The 19,326-nt window shown below is 50.5% G+C and overlaps 2 protein-coding genes across 3 annotated transcripts in view; both read right to left on the bottom strand.

Moving 5' to 3' along the window:
* CACNA1S (calcium voltage-gated channel subunit alpha1 S) overlaps positions 1–13,578 on the bottom strand; it is a 62,770-nt gene extending 49,192 nt beyond the window's left edge. For both annotated transcript variants that reach the window (XM_081297281.1, XM_081297282.1), the window contains exons 1-2: positions 13,237–13,578; positions 11,565–11,670 (exon numbers count right to left, since the gene is read on the bottom strand). In XM_081297281.1, the coding sequence (XP_081153407.1) occupies positions 11,565–11,670; positions 13,237–13,388 (258 nt within the window). In that variant the 5' untranslated portion in view covers positions 13,389–13,578. The remainder of the gene's footprint in view (positions 1–11,564; positions 11,671–13,236) is intronic.
* An 889-nt stretch (positions 13,579–14,467) lies between these two features.
* ASCL5 (achaete-scute family bHLH transcription factor 5) lies at positions 14,468–15,784 on the bottom strand. Its single transcript, XM_081297147.1, has one exon. The coding sequence runs from the start codon at positions 15,530–15,532 to the stop codon at positions 14,927–14,929; it is 606 nt and encodes a 201-aa protein (XP_081153273.1). The 5' UTR covers positions 15,533–15,784; the 3' UTR covers positions 14,468–14,926.
* Positions 15,785–19,326: the final 3,542 nt, after the last annotated feature.

Here is a 19,326-nt window from a genome sequence, read left to right as displayed (position 1 = left end):
GACTCTGTCTGACCTTGAACTCATGGGGTTTGAAACTGAACTTCTTCCTTTGAACATGCTGTAACTCACACGTTCCTGCCTTAGCCAATGGTACCCATTTGCCCAAACCACAACCAGGGGTCTTTTTGGACTCAGGTCCTTCAGGTTTTTCAGGTCCAGGCCTTTCTACCCTGAATGCCGGCTGTGTGCATCTTGTCCCTATGGACACAGTCATAGCCCTTGCTCCTTCCCCCATCTTCAGTCATCTGCTGCCTGCCACGACTCCTCCTCCTTCTGCCCCCTCTCTATCCTGGTCTGGCCACTTTCTCTCCTACTGCTCAGCAATGTCTTCATGGCAGATAAACCCCACATGCCTTCCTGAGCATACAAGGCCTTCTATGACATGGACTCCTGCTGACCTTGACCTCTCTTGACCTACCGCTGGCTTGCTGGCCACCTGCCTGTCAGGTAGAATGACTTTCAGGTCTCCCTGCTGCTCTAATATCAGTGCCTCTGTTCATTTGGGTTCTCTGCCTGGAGTGTCCCTGAGTCCTGCCCCCCAAGTGGACCTCTCATCTCTTAAGGTCCCTCTGACATTGCACAGGAAGAATTGGTCCTGTGTGTCCTCAGTTTTCCCTATGACACTGTGCAGTGTTTCCTTGTCTGCTGCCCAGCTGCAGCCTCCTGGAGATCATGGTGTCCTTATGTGTCATCTTTTTTTTAAAATTGATTTTTTAAAAAAAATAAGTGACAGCAGAATGCATTACAATTCTTATTACACATATATAACACAATTTTTCATATCTCTCATTATAAACACAGCATATTCACACCAATTCATGTATTCATTCATGTACTTTGGATAATGGTGTCTATCACATTCCACCATCCTTGCTAAGCCCCTGCCCGCTCCCTTCCCCTCCCACCCCTCTGCCCTATCTAGAGTTTGTCTATTCCTCCAATGCTCCCCCTCCCTACCCCACTATAAGTCAGCCTCCTTATATCAGAGAAAACATTCAGCATTTTTTTTTCTGGATTGGCTAACTTCACTTAGCATTATCTTCTCCAACGCCATCCATTTACCTTCAAATGCCATGATTTTATCCTCTTTTATTGCTGAGTAAAATTCTATGGTGTATATATGCCACATTTTTTAAAGATTGTGCACCATGATCAAGTGGGATTGATCCCAGGGATGCAAGGTTGGTTCAAGATATGGAAATCAATAAATGTAATTCATCACATCAATAGACTCAAAGATAAGAATCATATGATCATCTCAATAGATGCAGAAAAAGCATTTGACAAAATGCAGCACCCCTTCATGTTCAAAACACTAGAAACAGGAACATATCTCAACATCGTAAAGGCTATTTATGCTAAGCCTCAGGCCAACATCATTCTAAATGGAGAAAAACTAAAGGCATTCCCTCTAAAAACTGGAACAAGACAGGGATGCCCTCTTTCATCACTTCTATTCAACATAGTTCTTGAAACACTGGCCAGAGCAATTAGACAGACAAAAGAAATTAAAGGGATACAGATAGAAAAAGAAGAACTTAAATTAGCACTATTTGCTGACGATATGATTCTATACCTAGAAGACTCAAAAAGCTCTGCCAGAAAACTTCTAGAGCTAGTAAATGAATTCAGCAAAGTAGCAGGATATAAAATCAACACCCATAAATCAAAGGCATTTCTGTATATCAGTGACAAATCCTCTGAGAAGGAAATGAGGAAAAACTACTTCATTTGCAATATCCTCAAAAACAAAAAAAGATACTTGGGAATCAACTTAATGTGTCATCTTAGTTTCACTGCCTCAAGAACAGGTGAGATGGAACATTTCTTCAGCAGCAATAGTACCTGGATATGGGGCCTGGGTTTCCCATCAGAAGGTTGTTGGGGGCAGGTGAGGGGAGGATTTTTTGGAGAAAGCCCCCTGTTGAGGATTCCAATGCCCCTCTCCCAGGGTGCAAGATCTCCAGCTCAAAGGTTTTGAGGCTTTGAGTTTTTCCCTTGCTCTTCCCTCTGCCTGGAATGCTGTTGCCTGGATATTCACATGGCTCCCTGTCTTCCTTATTTCAGATTCTAACTTGAAAGCTTATTAGTCAGACCCTCGAGGCCACCCCTCCTCCATGTATTGCCTTATCCTTCTTTATATTTCTTTTTAACAGTTGTCAAGACTTACAGTTTGTTTATTTATTTAATTTATTTATGTTTACTGTCTCTCTGGACCTAATATCAGGTTCACAAGCTCAAGCTCAGGGAGTTTGCTGCATTCACTGCTCATACCTGCATCTGGAACAGGGCCCACCACATACATATTTGTGGCTGAGTCAACTAGTTGGTGTCCTAGGGCCCTGGAGCCCGGGTGCAGGCTGTTGCCCAGGGCTGGTCCGCAGACTGTTGCCATCTCTCCGAGGTGAGGGAATTGAGGTATAGGCATTGAGTGAGCATTTGGAAAATTTCATAGCAATTTGGAGCAACATCCAAGCACATGGGTGAACTATAGAAAAATCTGGGTTTGTCCATCACATGGCAGGTTCCACAAGTCACAGTAGGGCCATGTATCAGTTCATGGTAGTCTGGAAGTTAAAAATAACAAACCAGGACTAGGGTGTAGCTCAGGGCTGGGTGCTTACCTAGCATGCAGAAGGCCCTGGGGTCCATCCCTACCACTTCAACAAAAACTCTAAACCCAAACACATTCTTCCCCATAGATTGTCATCTGAAAGCTGGACTCCAGAATGTGTCATATTGCCCTGCACATAGTAGGTGCTCAGGAATGTTTGTTAAATGAATGAATGAACTTGGAAAGTTGTGATCTCTGCCGCCACATAATTCAAAGGCAGGTGCAGTCTTGGGATCTCCTTTCCCAAGAAGAGATGCTGGACCTCAGGCCAGCACCAGAGCTGAACTCCTGAGCTCAGGGGAGGACCAGGAGGTGCCTGCTGTGGACTGAGAACTCCATTTCCACTCCCTTCAAGGGCCTTCATCACCAACATCCTGCTTAAGGGACCCACCCCTCACAAACAGCATTTAACTGGATCTCTCCAGGGCACACGTGGCTGGAGGCAGGCCACTGTGTGACCCTGGCCCACAGGCCTTGCACCTGCTCCCTGGGATGTTGAAGCCAGATGTTAAAGTCCCAGACTGAAAAAAGCAGGGCTCCGACCACACGTCCCTTACCCTCCCTCTGCCAGTTTTCAACTCCAAGGGTCGCCTGCCCCCGGCATGCACTGTGCTTTATGGGAAGATAGTGGAAGCCAGCTGGCTCCCCTCCAAAGGGACCCGCCCAGCCCCAGACTCCTGTCTGGACCATGGAGGCAGCTGTCACCACACCTCCTTCCCCTGTGTCTCTGCTCAAGCACTATGGCCTGGTCTGGACTCCTGTCTCCCAGGCCATCCATGTGCCCATGGAGGCTCTGAATCTACAAAGCCCACAGAAAGCACCCTAATGGGACTGGTTTAAGAGAACAGATGGCAGCATCAGGGTGGCTGTGGGAGAAGGGCCCTCTGGGCAGGTACTCTGCCACCATGTGCCTGCTCCCTACCCTGGGCCTCAAAGTCCCCTCTCTTAGAGTCCAGGCATGTGACCTGCACAGACACCTTCCTGCTAGGGCTTGTGGCTGGTGGGTGGAGCCATTAGACTCACACTGTGGTCCACTCATTGAGGCCATTTGCTTCAAGGAAGCAAAGGGGATTTGGCTGAGGGGAGAGGGGTGCTCAGGTGCTGGGTAGAGTTTTGACTGTAGGTGAAGCAGGGGCTGGCATGGTGGTCCCCACATATCCTTGCATTCCCAGGGCCTCCCAGCAGGTACTTGGGCAGGCTGGATAGGTACAACCATCATAAGACACTTCTATGACAACCAGGACTTTTCCCTCCTGTCTTTTTCCCCTTTCTGGCTCCCTGGAGCAGACAGCAGGCTACTGGGTGGGCCTCCTTGTCTCAGGAGTGGTAGGGCCCTGACATTTGGTCTCGTGTGGCTGAAGATTAACCTCAGGGTGGGAGGTCTCAAGGATAGAGCGCGTAGTATCCTGCAGATGTGACCAGGTATGGGAGGAGACCTGGGGCTCCCAAGAAAGCAGGCTCCAGCCTTGCCCAGGATTCCTGACCTAATGAGGGTGCAGGGGACCTGTGACCTGGGGACTCTGGCACTACCAGAGGCCTAGGGCCTGGGCACCACCTCGGGCAGGAGGAGTGACTGCAAGCACTGACTGCTGTTGAAGTTCCCTGCATCCGGGGGGAAACGGGTACAGGATTCAAACAGACAGGGGTTCGAGGACACAAGACATTTCTCGTACACCTCAGTGCTGGGCAGGGGATCGACCTTGCTGAGCCTCTTTTCCTATTTTACAGATGAGGTAAGTGCCACTTAGAGGAGGATGTGAGGTGCCCTCGGCTGTGAAGTCCCCACCCCACTCGCTGGCCTGTCTGGTCAGCCAGCCTGACGGGCTGACCCCTGTGGCCACACTGTTCACTGAGTGTCCAGCACCTGGCATCTCCCTCACCCCTCAGCCTCCAGGTTTGGAAAGTGACCTGTTGAGGAATGAGGAAAGTGACTATATTTAACCCAATGAACCCAGGCCAAAGAGACGCTCCTGGAGTGGGCCTCTCTGGCCATTGGACCTCCCCAGTGGGGCCTTCATTCCTCCAGCCCCCTCAGCTTGGAGAGAGGGTCTAGATAAGGTGGGGGGCTGAGAGCCACAGGAGGGTTCTGCACTCAGGGTCAAATGGAGAGGTGGGGGAAAGCAGAGCTGTCAGGCCAGTGCTGTCTTGGGTAATTGTGATGATCACAGTTAAGCCTTATTAAGGTTAGGGGGATGCTAAGTGTGTCCCAAAGGGGGAGCTGAGCCCCTGGCAAACCCTTGTTAAGCATGGTCAATTCTCTGCATGGTGGCCCAGGTTCTGACCACCCTGTGCCCTGCAGGTCTCTGAAGTGCAAGACCAGAGCTGACGTCCTCCTGAAGCCCCAGTCTCTCCAGATGGTGAGGTGGAGCCCGCCACAGGCCACAGGAGCTAGTGGGCACATTCCAGACCCTATAAAAAGACAAACGCCTTGGCTGCCGGGGCTTAGGCTCCAGCCTTGCGGAGGACGCTCGGCAGCAACCTGAAGCCCAGGAATGTAACAGAGGCCTGGAGCGCTCACTGATGCCCTAGGGGCGGTGGCTGCTCTGGAGCTTGGGAGGGGCTGACTGGGCAGCAATCCTGAGCCCACCCACCCACACAGGCAGCAGGCAACGCCCAATTGATGGCATTAAAAATAATTTTCCAGAACTTGGAAATAAGGCAAGAGGAGGGCACCAGCTCTTCTGTGATGTCATACTGGAACAATTTATAATGGGCCTGGCCAAGGATTATTTAAATAAGGCAGGGTTTCTCAACCTCAGCCCTAATTGACATATAGTTCTGTAATGGGGGAGGGGGTTGTCCTGTGCATTGCAGGATGTTTGGCAGAGTCCCTGGCTTTGACTAGATGCTAGAAGTGCACAGCCCTACCCCCTGTGTGATCTCAGACTTTGCAAAAGTCCCTTGGTGGGCAGATCCCCTCCTGCCCCCTCCCACAACACCACTGACCTGGGGGATATCCCCCCAATAGAAAGTCACTCCGTGGTGACAGTTTCATGTGGTGACAGTTTCATTACCCTGTGGGGCATTAACCAGCTGCTGGTCTAACCTGGCTACCGGGTTCCACTTTCTCCACTATCATAAAACTTCTGCTCCTCTAGTTCTCTGTAAACCAGCTTTACTCTCCTGCTCATTCCCTGATGAGTCAAATTTATCTTTGACACACACAGGCTCCTTCTATATTTTAGTCAGAGTTACATTTTCACTTTTTGAAATTCATCCTTTGATGTAGGATTGCTTTAAGGATGGAAGAAGATAAGAGACCCCAAACAATCCATTTCCAGTGTTGTCTCAGTAGCCCTCATAGTTGCTATTGCTTGGTCACGCAGGTCCTCTCAGGTTGGCCAAGGCTGGAATGGTGAACCTCCCAACAGTCTCCTTTAATTCAATCAGGGGCCCTCAGAGGTGCAGAACCTCTTCAGACCTTGGGGTGCAGACAGGGGCTTTGGAGAGTTGGGACTGGGCCTGTGGGCAGGTTCTGGGCTCTAGTCTGGGCTTCCAGCTGCATGTGGACGCATCACTTCCCTTCCTGTTGGCCACTCCCTGTGTCCATTCCATCCTCCTGCTTCTCTGACAGACAGCGTCCCCTTTGTGATTTCCTCCCCCAGCCTCCAATCTCCTGGGAGAATTCTAGGAGGGACTGTGCTAGCCACAGCACCCCACCACCACCCCAGGCCCAAGACAGGCTTCCCTCCTGGGCAAGTACAAGCAGGCCTAGAGGCTGAGGCTGGTCACTGAGTGTCCATTCCAGCCCTGGGCAGGCAGCAACTCCAACCAGGAGAAATCCCGGTTGCCTTGAGTGGCAAGGACTATGCTAGGCCCCAGGGAAGCACAGAGGGTCTTCCTCCTCTCTCCTCTTCTGATGTCCAGAAAGGTAACCAAGAGACCCACTCAGAAAGCCAGCAGGACAGTGTGCAGCATGTGCAGTGTCTTCACCGCCCTGAGCCTCAGTTTACTCATCTCTACAAATGAGAAGAATACCATACCTTCCTCACGGACAGTAAGCATGATAAGCATTTGAACAAGGCCTGCTATGATGCCAGCCCTCGACCAATCCCGGATGTTGCTGTTCACGAGGATGATGGTGACTTACTGCAGAGTGGGAGGAAGGACTAGGGAAGCTGTTCAGATAAACTGGATGTTTTGGAGAAGGTGAAGGATTAAAGAGAAAACAGGGACAGGTGGTGGGTGGGGTGAGGAGGACTTTTTATTTTATTTTAAATAATCCTCTGGTGTAGCTGTTGGGGGGTTATACCCTTTCCAGGACAATCTGGGGATCTCAGTGACCAGGGGCTTTCTGGATGGAAAGGCACTGAGGCTTGGCTCTGAAGCACTCTGGGACCTGCACAATGAAGTTCCTCAGGTTGAAAGATAAGGCACTACAAACTTGAAAGTCTTGACTCATCCAGAAACTTCTCTCAAGTGTACAGTGCTATCCAAATGAAGGTACTGAGGGAATAGAGAGGTTGTATAACTTGTCCAAGATTGTGCACCTAATACATGGACCCCAGAAGCATACCTCCTAGCTTGGAAAACCATTTCCTAACCACCACACAACATTGCTTTTCCAACCTGGCTGACTTCAGACACCAAGTCCCCCCTCCCCCCAGTGTGATGTCGTTCACTTGGTCAAGATGCCAGCACCCTGATTCTCTTCTTGCTACCCTCTCACCTACCCTACTATGTATCCTGGAACTCCTTGCCCTCCCTGGGTCTCAGTTTCCTCTTCTGTTCAGGGAAGATTCAGGCCCTTCTAACTGACATAGAGCAGTCAGTCAGAGGGGGTCTCCCAGCCCCAGGGAATCCAGGTCCATTGTCACCAAATGCTGGATGGAAGAAGAGCAGGAGAGGGACCTGGAGGGGGTGTCCCTCCCACAGTCAAGCGTGCTAGCACCCCTGTCTCTGTTCACACACCTGAACTTCAGGAAGACTTCTGTGCCTGCCACCACCAACCCCACCCCTTCTCACCCTGGCTACCCTGGCATTTATCAAAGCGAGGAAACCTCTGTCATTAACTCTCCAGCCTGCAGAGCCAATTGCCCATGAGTGGACAGACACCTGCACCCCGGAAGGTCCACAGCTGAACTGGCTCTAACTGCCTTGCAAAGTGACACCACCATCTGCTCTATCATCCACCCTGAAACCCAAGTATCACCCTTGCATGACCCCTAACCCCCTCCTACCCCCATCCCCACCCCACATGCAGTCAGTCACCAAAGCCACTAGGGTTGCTCAATGCTGTCTCTTCATTCATCTCCACCACCTCTGGGTTCAGAGTCCCAGTGGCCTCTTTGTCCCTCTTGCTGCCTCCCCATCTTACCACAATCCATGCTCCATGTGGTGGCCTCACTTTCTACATCCCACCTTGACCTCTATCTCTTGCCTCCAGCCCTTTGCCACATGGCTACCTCCACCGGGAACCCCTTTCCTGCCCGGTTCCTCCACCACACTCTCCGTCACACTCCCCAACCTTGTCTGGGCCCTGCTGCACAACTGGGGGACCCAGGGCAAATGACAATGTGGAAACCTCTTGTTCAAAGAGCAGGAAATCAGTGCTGATAAAGGCACTAAAACATAAAACATAGTCTCCACCTCTCACTCTCCACCTCTCTTTTTAGTTGAAGAAATGTTGTGTGGGGCCAGCGTAGACTGTCACAGGTAACAGCTTCCAGGCTCCCCACACCTGACACCTCATATCCTGTGCCCTGGCTACAGGTGAAGTAGTGCCAGGCTTTTCCCCTTAACAGGGACCTATCACTTTAACCCACACTGGACAGGTTATGATTCCAAGGGTATCCCAGCATCCTCTCTGAGAGATGCTGGGTACTTGAATGGCAGATGGCTCAGCCTGGCAGATCTGCTCACCAAATGAACTATGGCACAGTCACCCTAGGGTGGAGACTGTTAGATCGGTGGCAGCGACTTAGAACACAGCAGCCCGTGCGGGTAAGGAACATCAATCAGGCGCCGGTGGAAAGGCCTGTCAATCAGCAGGATCTCCTGGGTAATGCCTATCAATCAGCAGGACTCCCTGGCCAATCCTGGAGTTCAGCCAGCTCCCCTGACCAACTCCAGAGGGACAAGGAACTCTAAAAACACCTTTTCCTGTCCCAAGCCCTTCCCTTCCTACTGTAAGCCCCATAAAAGTCCAGTCCGGTAAAGCTCCCACGAGGTTTCTCCTCAGACCCTCCTCCTGTCCACTCTGCCGGTCTGATTGAGTTCCACCCGGGAGTGATATCCCAATAAAGCCTCCTTCGGTGGCCTTTTAAAATCTGCCTCCTTTGGTTACTACCTGCCTCACCTGATCTTACAGGGACAACCATGGTTTTACCCTTCCTTAAGATACCAAAGGACCCAACCCTGATTCTCCCCTAGTTCCTGCACCCAGGTCTCTGCCAGGGGTCCAGGGGACCAGAGCATAAGGAAGCAAGCTGAAAGCCTATCTTTGAGGCAGGGAGGTAGCAAGACGCAGGAGCACAGTGTGAGCCAAGTCCCAAGCTCCCAGTGTGTGCTACTGTCTACAAGGACTTTACTTACAAAATAGAAATTCAAGGATAAACTTAATTAAAATTTTGATTGTATGTCTACAGAGCATTAAGCCTGAAGCCTGGGGCCCTCCACAGTTCACACGGCCACAAAGCTGGCCCCATTCTCATCCCTCAGGTCTCAGACTAACTGTCCCATCCTTTGAGAAGCCTCCCTAACCCCTATTGTCCAGTAGGCCATCAGAGTGTCCCCAGACCTCACATATTGCCCATTTCATTTTCACTACATCTTTAATTGGTTTAATTGTAATTACTTATTTAACTTATTTTGTTAATTAAGTTTTGAAGATAGAAACTATGTCTATTTGGTTCACAGTTATATCTCTAGTAGGTGCCAGGGATATTAGAGGTACTAAATATGTATTTGTATAGTGAATGAGAAAGTTAATGCAGAATTAGGTCTCCCCTCTTAAAAGCTATGGGTCATTTTGGATAACAGGAAGTCCCCAACCTTTTTCAGATATTTACAAAGAGGCCAGTAGGATGAGAGAGAGACAAAAACCTAACCTCCCTTCCTTCTGCCCTGTCCCCTCTCATGTCCCTCTTGCTGGGTGTTGTGGAAATGAAAGAATAATTGACAAGAGGGAGTGAGGAGGCCTCAGGCAGAAGCTGGCTGTGTGATCTTGAGTATCTCCTGCTGTCTCTGGGCTTCACAATGAAGGCTAATAGCCTTAGGAGCTCTGACTTGCCAAGTGACGCCTGTGGCTCTGGAAAGGCTTCCGGGCAGCTTTCTCTCCCGTGGACCTCACCACCCTGTTTCTATGAGCTGTACACCTAACTCATGGTGTTTCAAGATGGGAGATGACATAACCATTAGGGTGCAATTTGACATTCTCTGGGGAGAGCAGAATTTCTTGCAAAAGCAGTCAACTTCTTAAGCAGCGCACATGGAACTGAGGCCCAAAAGTATGACTTCCCAAGGGGACGGTGGACCCAGAGTCCTGCTTAATTCAGACACACAGAGAACTAAGTCTACCTTGTGGAAGGACCCGGTTGCACCAAGACCTTCCTCGCCCACTGAGGTTGCACAGGCCCTGCCTCCTTTAATCCTGTTCTTCTTCCACCTTCAGGGGCTCAGTTTTTTCTACTTACAGAAAGCACATATTTAGAATCCCAGCCTCTCCCCAACTCAAGATAGGTTCCCATGGAAACCAGCAGGAGGAGAGGCAGAGAGAAACTGAGGATGCAGGCCAATGGGCCCCTCCCTCCTGTCCCCTACAGTTTCGGTGCAGAGAAACACCACGTTGAGATGGCAGCTTCCTGGGACCCAGGGCCCCACCCTTGTGAGGTGAGGCTTTACACTTTACCACCTCCAGCCCCTGAGGGTTTCTCTAGAAGTCCTCCTGCTGTCTCCACCTTGGCAACACAGCCAGTATAGGAGCAGAGTCCAAAGTCAGAAATCTGGGTTTGAGGCTCTGCCACAAGGCTTGGATGGGGGTGACTCTGGACAAGGTACCTAAATGTTCTTAGGCTAGTTTTCTTGTCTTTTTTTAAAATTTATTTTTAAAAAATATTTACTTATTTATTTTAGTCATAGTTGGATACAATAGCTTTATTTATTTATTTATTTTTATGTGGTGCTGAGGATTGAACCCAGGGCCTCGCCTGTGCTAGGTGAGGGCTCTCTACCACTGAGCCACAACCCCAGCCCATAGTTTTCTTGTCTTTTAAACAAGCCTAATAATGTTACTTACTCCACAACAGTAATTATGAAGATTTAAAAAATGCAATAATATAAACTACTTAGCACAGAGTAAGGCAGCTGATAAACACTTAAAGAATGTGAGCCATCTTTATTATTAGCTGACTTTTGGGTAAGAAAGTGCGTCAACTTAGAGATAAGCCTCAGCGTTCACAGGCAGAAAGCAGAGTAAGGTGGGGGGAGGTAGGATGGCCTGATTCTGGAAAATTCCATCCAGCTCTAGAATTGGACAGTTCATTGTATCATTGGGAGGGGTGGAGAAACAGTGGTATTATAGAACTCTTAAAGCATGTTCTTTCTTCAAATTCTTAGGTCTAACACTCCCATTAGGCAAGCTCATGGAAGCAAATTCCTTCTGGATTATATCCAGGGCAGGGGAATTACATCCAACCTCCATGGCTCACTGGCTGACCTTACAGAGGCTCAGTTTCCACCTCTGTCAAATGGGTGTCAATCTCAGTGTGGCTGTTGTGAGGCTATCATGAGTGTTCTCTGGGCATAGTGAGGCCCTGCTCGGTGCAGGCTGATGATGTCACAGAATCTGGGATGAGCAGTTTACCCTGCTGCCCTGCAGGGGGTGGGGAAGGCCGAGTGCATCCACAGGATCTTGAACCACTGGTGTCTCCCACCAGGACAGAGTCCTCTAGGGGGGTGTACCCTGCCTGGGACTGCAGTCTGTGGGAAAGGGGACAGAGGGCCATCTTACCAGGCCAAGGTTCAGAGTATTGTTGTCATCTTCAGGCATGGGCAGGTACACAGCCAGGGCCACACAGTTGGCAAAGATGGTGAGCAAGATGATGGTCTCGAAGGGTCTGGTGCCAGGGTTAAGGAGCGCCTGAACTGGGGTTATAATGCCAGGGGGATGGACAGACTCCTGGGGACCCTGCCATGAGGCTCCTTCCCCACTCTCCCGTGGGGTTCCCCGGAGACCTTGTTCCCTCTCATCAGGAACAGGCAACTTCCACTTAGATTCTCAGGGACTGCAAGGGCACCCAGCTGAGGGTCACTGAGCTTTAAGGGCTAAAGAGTCTTCTGGTTGTTCCACCCTCAGTGCCCACCCCCTGCCCCAAAGAACTGTGGCTTCTGAGATTTTTGTCCTGACAACCTGTGGGGGCTTATCCAGAGAAATGGCAAGAGAGGCTGGGGGCTGCTCTAGGTTCAGACAATGTCCCCCACAGAACAGGGGCTGGAAAGAGGGAAGACAGAGACATGCAAACCAGGGTGCACATGCTTCACCCGCCACCAACCACCCCACTCTCCAGGCATTGCAGAGGTCTGCCTGGGCCCCTGCCTATCTTGACTTTCATATCTTAGGAAGCAAGCGTGTGGGGGGAGTTAGGGAAAGAGGAGCAGTGTGGGTCGTTGGTGTGTGGTTCTGAGGAAGAGAGGTGGGACACAGGGCAGAGGCCTGCAAAAGGAGAAGGCTCAGAGGAAGAAGGCTGGAGAAAAGGAGGCAGCTGCCCAGTAGTCTGCTCCGACAGCAGACAGGCAGGGAGGGAGAGGCCAGGGTTGACGTGGCCGGGCAACTGTAGCTGTGGGGAGCAGGGCTGAACCCCACTCTACATATCTACTTGGCCCCATGTACCTCTTGCCCTTCCAGTTGTCCCTCAAGCTCCTATCTTCAAGGAACAGCTGTTGGGAGCCCACACTTCCAGGGCCCTTCAGAATATTTCAAATTCTCCTGACCCTCTCCCTAGGAATCCACTTGACCCAGGCCCCCTCCTCTCTGCAGCTTCTTCCTCCTTCCCCAAATAGTCCAGATATTTTCAGCGTTCTTCCTCCCAGAGCTCATGTAAGCAGAAAGGGACTCGAAATCCCTGTCCCTGGGGTGGTATGTCTAAGCCGAAGCAGCCAGGCTTGGAGCACCGAGAGCAGGCCTCTCTTCAAACCCATTCCCCCCCCCCCCCCCCCCGCTTCATCCCCAGCTGGGACTGGGCCCCAGAAGAAGCCTTCCCACAACCACTCCTGATCTTCTGTTTCCCCCTCTCATCGAGGGTGGGATTTTCTCAAGGGGGCTACTGTAGCTCCCCCTCACCATCTTAGTCCACCATGAGACAATGATTTCAAAACTCTTAGTAGCGTCTCAAGATATGGATTTGGGCATAGCTGGCACAGTCCCTATGAAACAGGCACTTCCACGGGTCACCAATTGCCTCTCTGACTGTCATCTAGGACCTGAGTGGGAAGCCGTCCCACTCCTGCCTTCTTCTCCAGTGTGGTGGAGACCTTCCTTCCCAAGGGTGTCTCAGGTTGTTCTGTGGCAGTTTACCCCATTCCAAGTCCATTCCAAACCCTCAAAGTTTGAGCTCTGTGACCACCACACACTCCTCCCCCACATCATGCACCCCCTCCCTACTTCTCCAGGCCTTGAAGGATACTTCCATTCCACAATGCTGATACAGGCCTTCCTCAGGGGGTTCTGGAGGGTCAGGCAGAACAAGGCCCGGGGTGGCCTGGGCAGAATCTCAGGAACAGGCTTCTTGGGCTGCTTCTTCTTCGGCCCCTCGTCATGGGGTGAAGAGGGCTCCATGGCTTCCTTGGCAAACTTGCTTTCCCTGCTCCCCCACCCCACTGCCCTCTCTTCCCTGCTTCCCTGTGTCCCCAATGCCCCCCGCCTTGGGGACTGGGCCTGCCTGAGCCTGTCCTGCTGAGCCAGCCAAGCAGGGGCGGGAGTGAGGGTGGAGGATTTCTCTCCCTGCTCCCAGCGAGTAAAATTAGCCTCCACTCAGCTCCCTGCTGCCTGGCCTGAGAACCTGAGGCCAGGCAGCTGTCATTCCTTCGAGACCAGCCAGTGACATCCCAGATTGTCTCTCAGGAGGGTAGGATGGTGAAGGGAGGAATTTATACACAGATCTGAGATGGGGCAGGCCCAGTGGGAGGCAGGATGGAAGGTTTAGAGGCTGGACCAATAGAGTTTAGGAAGGGGTAGCCTGGGGCATGGAGTGTCACCCTTCAGAATGGCCTGTCATACCAAAATTAGGATTCCCCACCCCAATCCTAGGGCTTCGCCACCCCAGTCCCAGGACACTGTCCTGAGAAAATTGTAGGCAGCCTAGCTCCGTGATCCTCCCCATTATTCCACTCCCATCGCAGGACCTGCAGGGATCAGGCCAAGACCCTCCCACCCACCTTCAACACCACCAGGCCTGCCTCTTGTCAGGGAAACATTGAACCCCTCCCATGGGCTGGACATCTCCCAGGACGACCTTGAATGGGCACACCTCTGGTATAGCACCCACACGCTGTGTAGTGACCCTTGCTTTTTACCTTTCTTCCCCACTCTCTCCCACCCCTACCTGTGCCAGGGTGTTTTCTCTCTGGGACTCTGGCCCCTCCTGTGCACAGTCTCCTGGCATATACTAAGATCTCTGGAAAAAGTTTATGGACTGTGAGAGCTAGCAGAAAACTCAGCCCTCCATCACAGTAAGGTCTTTGGGCTGGGTGGGCCAGTGAGAAAGGGGCATGGGTGGGAGTGGGTGGGTCTAGACAATGATCCAGGAATCACAAAAGTCAACAATGCATTTATTTAACCTTTTGGTGGAAACACAGTGCTAATGGACCCCAGAGGTTTATAAGTCTTAGGGGGAAAATGCAGTTCTCATTCAACCTGGGGAAAACCTGAGAAGGCTACACTGAGGATTTGGGGAGGCGGGGTGATGGCCCTCCATCAAGGAAGCCAGAGAGCACCACCCGTGGTGCACACACATCCCATCCTTCCAAGCTGGCTGTTCCATCGAGGCTGAGTGCAAAAGCAGTCTGGCCTCCCTCCCCTCCCTCTGGGTTCCTCTCCCAAGTGGTAATCGGTCGTTAGTATCTGAGGCCATCTTGCGGAGGGTCGGGGCATGGCGCATTCAAATCGGCTCGCTTCCCGCGTACTCTCAGAGACAAGGCTGCGCTGCGGTGTGGACCACAGAGCGACAAGCTGGCCCCAACTAACTTTCCCAAATGCGGGCCGAGGCAGAGAGGCGGAAGGCAGGTCCGAGGATGACGGCACCGCGGGTGACCCAGCAGTGCGCACGATGCTCCCCAGAATGGGATGGTGCCTGCGGAGGAGCAGCCACTGTCCGATCAATGGCTGGATTCCTCCGACTCGAGAAAGGGCGAGGAGGAGAAGCAGGAGGACTCGGTCGACTCGGGCACCAGAGAGTGGGGCGCCCGGGCCCCGCAGTCGCCGGGGCAGTCCGGCTGGAGAGCAGCTGGCCCGATGCCCGGGAGGCTGCGGGTGGAGGCTGGGGCCGCCCCGTCGGGGGCCGCGCTCAGCAGTTCCTGCAAGTACTTGATGTAGCGGATGGCGGCGCGCAGCGTCTCCACCTTGCTGAGCCGCTTCTCGGCCAGCGCGCCCGGGAGGTGGCCGCGGAGGCGCGCGTAGCCCTCGTTGACACACTTGACGCGCTGCCGCTCGCGCTCGTTGCGCTTCTGGATGAAGGCGGGTTCGAAGGGGTAGTCATAGACCCCAAAGGCTCCGGGGAAGGACATGTAGGGGAACACCCCCGCGTAGGCGTCGTAGTAAGGTGGCTCCGCATGGCCTGGGTACAGCAGGAAGGGTACGTTACCCAAGGACTCGGCCGGGGGCAGCGGTGCCTGCCTGGGAGGGGGCACAACACCCAGTTGCATGCAGCTGGGGGGTCCCATGGGCCTCCGGTCCACCAGAGCCCGGCAGAAGTTATCGTTCATGGTTCTGCGTGGAGCTGGACCCAGAGTGATATCCTCACTGAATGGCCCCTATGTGGGATCTGCAAGGTCCTGACACGGTAGACAAGTCACATCAGCAGCAGGAGCTCTGGAGCACCAGGATTTACTAGGTCCGCTTTTTGCCTCAAGGTGGCTTCCGGGGACTCCCTAACGCGATCCATTGCTTGGGACAAGTGTGGCCACTCCCAGAGGCTCAGAGGATATCCTTTCCCATCCAGCTTGTGGTGCTGTGGATCTCCGAGGGCCCTGGCCCTTCTCCCCTGCACCCAAGGGTAGGGCAGCTGAGCTGCCCGCTCTGCCTCCTTCTGCAATCCAGAATGGGCACCTTCCACTGGCCCTAGCTCCAAGCCTCCATGCCAGGGGTCCCCTAGTGCTTGGTTCTTATTTTTCTTGGACTCAGGAATCCCCAGACTGTTTAGGGGCCCAAACTGTCAGAAGTGCACTGGCTCAGCAGAGGGGTCCCGGGAAACGTTTCTAAAAAGGAGAAGAGTGAAAATATCAGTTAGGAAAAGTCTGCATTAGGGACTTCTTTGTGACACACTCATCTTCAGAAGGGATTGTGGCATCATGCAGGGAAGCCACAGAGGCTTTTGCAGAGGTGGAAATCTGGGTTAAAAATCTTGTGTTTGCCCCTTAATAGTTGGGTCATGGTTTCCATATGTGGAGACATTAAAAATATCCTTCACAGAAGATTAGTAAGAAATGAGAATCAAATGAGAAAATATATATATCCTAAAATCCCTCCTACAGTGTATGACTGATAAAAATACCTAGTGACCACTTTTCAGACCATTTGCAAGATCAAATATAACAATGCCCCATAATGTTATTTCCTTTGAAGATGGGGATCAAATTTATTATTTCCTGGGCCTTACATTTAAAAGTGGCTCAGAAACTGCCTATTGAATTAGCAGTAGGAGCCCAGAAACAATCACAAGTTACCCACAGGATATCACTCTTTGTTGAAGGAAGTGCATCTTTCATTACAACAAACTCAGGTGTCACTGGCACTTTTGAAGCCCTCTGTCCAGCAGAGACACAACCACTAATCCCTTTCTGTGTCCACTTGGGGCCAGGATATGCCATCTCCCTCTATCCTGGGTTTCTCCTTCATGGCACTTTACAGAGTTGCCTATTCTTTCACCTCTGTGTGCCCAAAGCCTAGCCCAGCCGATGGCAATGTAATACGTGCTGCACAAGCCTATGGAATACCCGAGAGGGGATTAGGCAGAAAGCTGGGCTTGTCAGGGTGGGACTTAATTACATGTAGCCTTTCCAAGGTTTTAGAAAGCTGTTATTTCAGAAATAATTGGTCTGTGTTGGGTTTAAGTGCCACCAAGCCCATCACCTGTGGTTATCAGATCCAAGGAAGTGTCATTTTTTTTCTAGAAGTCTCTGATCCTGTTGTCCCTTCCTGTGTGTGTCTACAGAGTCCTTAACTGCCATCTAAGCACTAATCACATCATCTTGTCTTCAGGGAAATTCTCGGGTTTACTGAATGAGTGAGCGAGTGGGTGCTGCATCTCTCACAGAGTATCATGAGGCTTTGGACAGTGGGCAAGGCTTCTCCATGAGACAGAGGGACCAATTCTCTCCCCGCTGGGGAGGCAAACTCAGTTTCTCAAGAGTCTTTTGCACCTTGTTGCCTTGTTATTTTGCAGGCCCAAGTCTAGGATTGTCCTCCATGCTGAACAAGAACCCCTACCCTAACTCCCACACCCCCCAGAATAAACAAGGACTCAAAGCATCCTGGGGCTTGGTGCGGCTGTCCATCCCTGCAATCCCAGGGACTCTGGAGTCTGAGGCAGGAAGACTGAAAGTTCAAGGCCAGCCTTGCCAACTTAGTAACATGCTTTGTCAAAATAAAAAATAAAAAAGGGCTGGCGATATAGCTCAGTGGTAAAGCACCCCTGGGTTCAATCCCTAGTATGGAAAAAAAAAAAACCCTCAAAAAACAAAAACAACCATCATGGAAACTCACATTTGCACTTGTTTTTATGTTTCTTTTTGCACTTGCTTTTAAGTGGAAGCAAATGCATGAGACATCAAGACAATTTAGTCTATCCCTCCCCCTCTCCCCATCGTTTTAAAGACACGGTTCTAGAAAATTTCTCCCAAACTGATTCTTGGCTCCACCTGAACAGTCTCCTGATACACTGCTCATTCCTGACTCACTTCTTGGCTAATGTCTCCTTGGGTTTTGGAGGCCTCTGTCCACTTTTCTGCTATGCTCAATCTTGCCATCCAAAGGGGAGGTGCAGACCCATTCCCACCCTGAGAGCCTGGCTTTCCAGCTCTTGACGTGGGTTTTCAAAGTTGTGTGTTCTGAGGTGTCACCCAGTGTGAGCACCAGGGTGGGTAGGGGCTAGGCTTTCACTTTCATGGATAATCCTCTCTGTCCCTCAGTGCTGGGCACATAAAGGGTGCTCAAATTATTGGCTAGAAGTGCTCTTCTGTAACAACTTGTGTCCCATACTGTACTCCCTCCCATGATCCCCATCTCTTTATAGTTGATGTCATTATCAAAGTTTTATCTGATACAGGTTGGAAATTTATCTTAATGATTATTAATAAATTCAACTTAATTTTTGCTCAGGTTGAATCAATATTCATAACATTCATTTTAAATAACAGCTTACATATTCTTTATATCTTTTTCCCTAAAACTATACAGAAAAATGATTCAGGCAAGAAACCTCACAGCAGGACTATTTCTTAGCCTGTTCTGTCTTTACTGTTAGAAAGAGAAGCACAGGTAGGACACACCTGTGAGTGAATTTTGTTATTCTCTAACATAAATCCTCTGTCCCAAAGCAGAAACTGAGCCACATGGTGTAGACCATTACCATGAAGGGGCATGATATTCATTCATTAAAGATTTACTGAGGAACTTCTAAATGCAGAGATGACTACAGGTATTGGGATAGATTGTAGTAAAATAATGATAATTACTGCAATTGTTACTTATGACACTGTGCTAAGGGATGCATGTGAATCATATTTGAATTCTCACGGTGTTCTTCTGAAGTAACTGTTAACATTATTCACTTTTATAGGTGAGAAAACTGAATGCCTAGTTATCTTGAACTAGTAAATGCTAATTGACTATCCAGCTTCTTTTCTCCTTCTCCTGGTATTTCTCCTACTGCCTCTCATCTGATCGAAGGATCAGAAAGGCTTGCACTGACCTAAAGCAAGGATGTTATTAAATTATGATTTCTGTTGGAGGGGTGTTTGCTGCAGATTAAAATTATATTGTTGTTATGTTTTTTCTGTTCTGGAGAGAGGTACTGAAGGACACCTTGGTCATCCTTGGGAAGGCAATATGCCTTCAAAGATGTTCTTCAATGTTGCCCGTGGAGTTCTGTTGCTGGAAAGATGACTGAGGCTAGCACCAGGAGCTTAGCCCTGGGAGCCTGATGAGGAGGTCCCTTGCCTAAGCTTAGAAAACCCAAGGAGGAGCTGTGAGCGGCAACTTTCCCAAGGACTGCTTCCTACACTGGGCAGAACCAGCCGTCAACAGCGCCACAGTGTGGTGGAAAGGAAAAATGCAAGTAGCGAATGGGAGAATATTGCAGGAAGTCCCTGTTACTGCTCCCTTTAGGGGTTGAATCTCCTTCCAGATCTTTTAGAAAAATCAGAACAAGAAAGAACCCTCAAGAACCCTCATGTTTGCCAAGATGTATTAATTTTCTTCTTGAGTTTTTGAAGCAATTCTCAACACTTAAACTTTCATTATATTCAATAAAATTTGCATAAATGTATTTTGTTATTGA

Source organism: Spermophilus citellus (assembly GCF_964194105.1).
Source record: "Spermophilus citellus genome assembly, chromosome: 6".
Classification (NCBI taxonomy): domain Eukaryota; kingdom Metazoa; phylum Chordata; class Mammalia; order Rodentia; family Sciuridae; genus Spermophilus; species Spermophilus citellus.
The sequence above is the reverse complement of the archived record's forward strand: the minus strand, read 5'-3'. Positions and strand labels throughout refer to the sequence as shown.

What these genes read in the sequence shown, in the direction of transcription:
- ASCL5 (XM_081297147.1), bottom strand. Translation starts at nt 15,532, where the DNA reads ATGAACGATAACTTCTGCCGGGCTCTGGTGGACCGGAGGCCCATGGGA.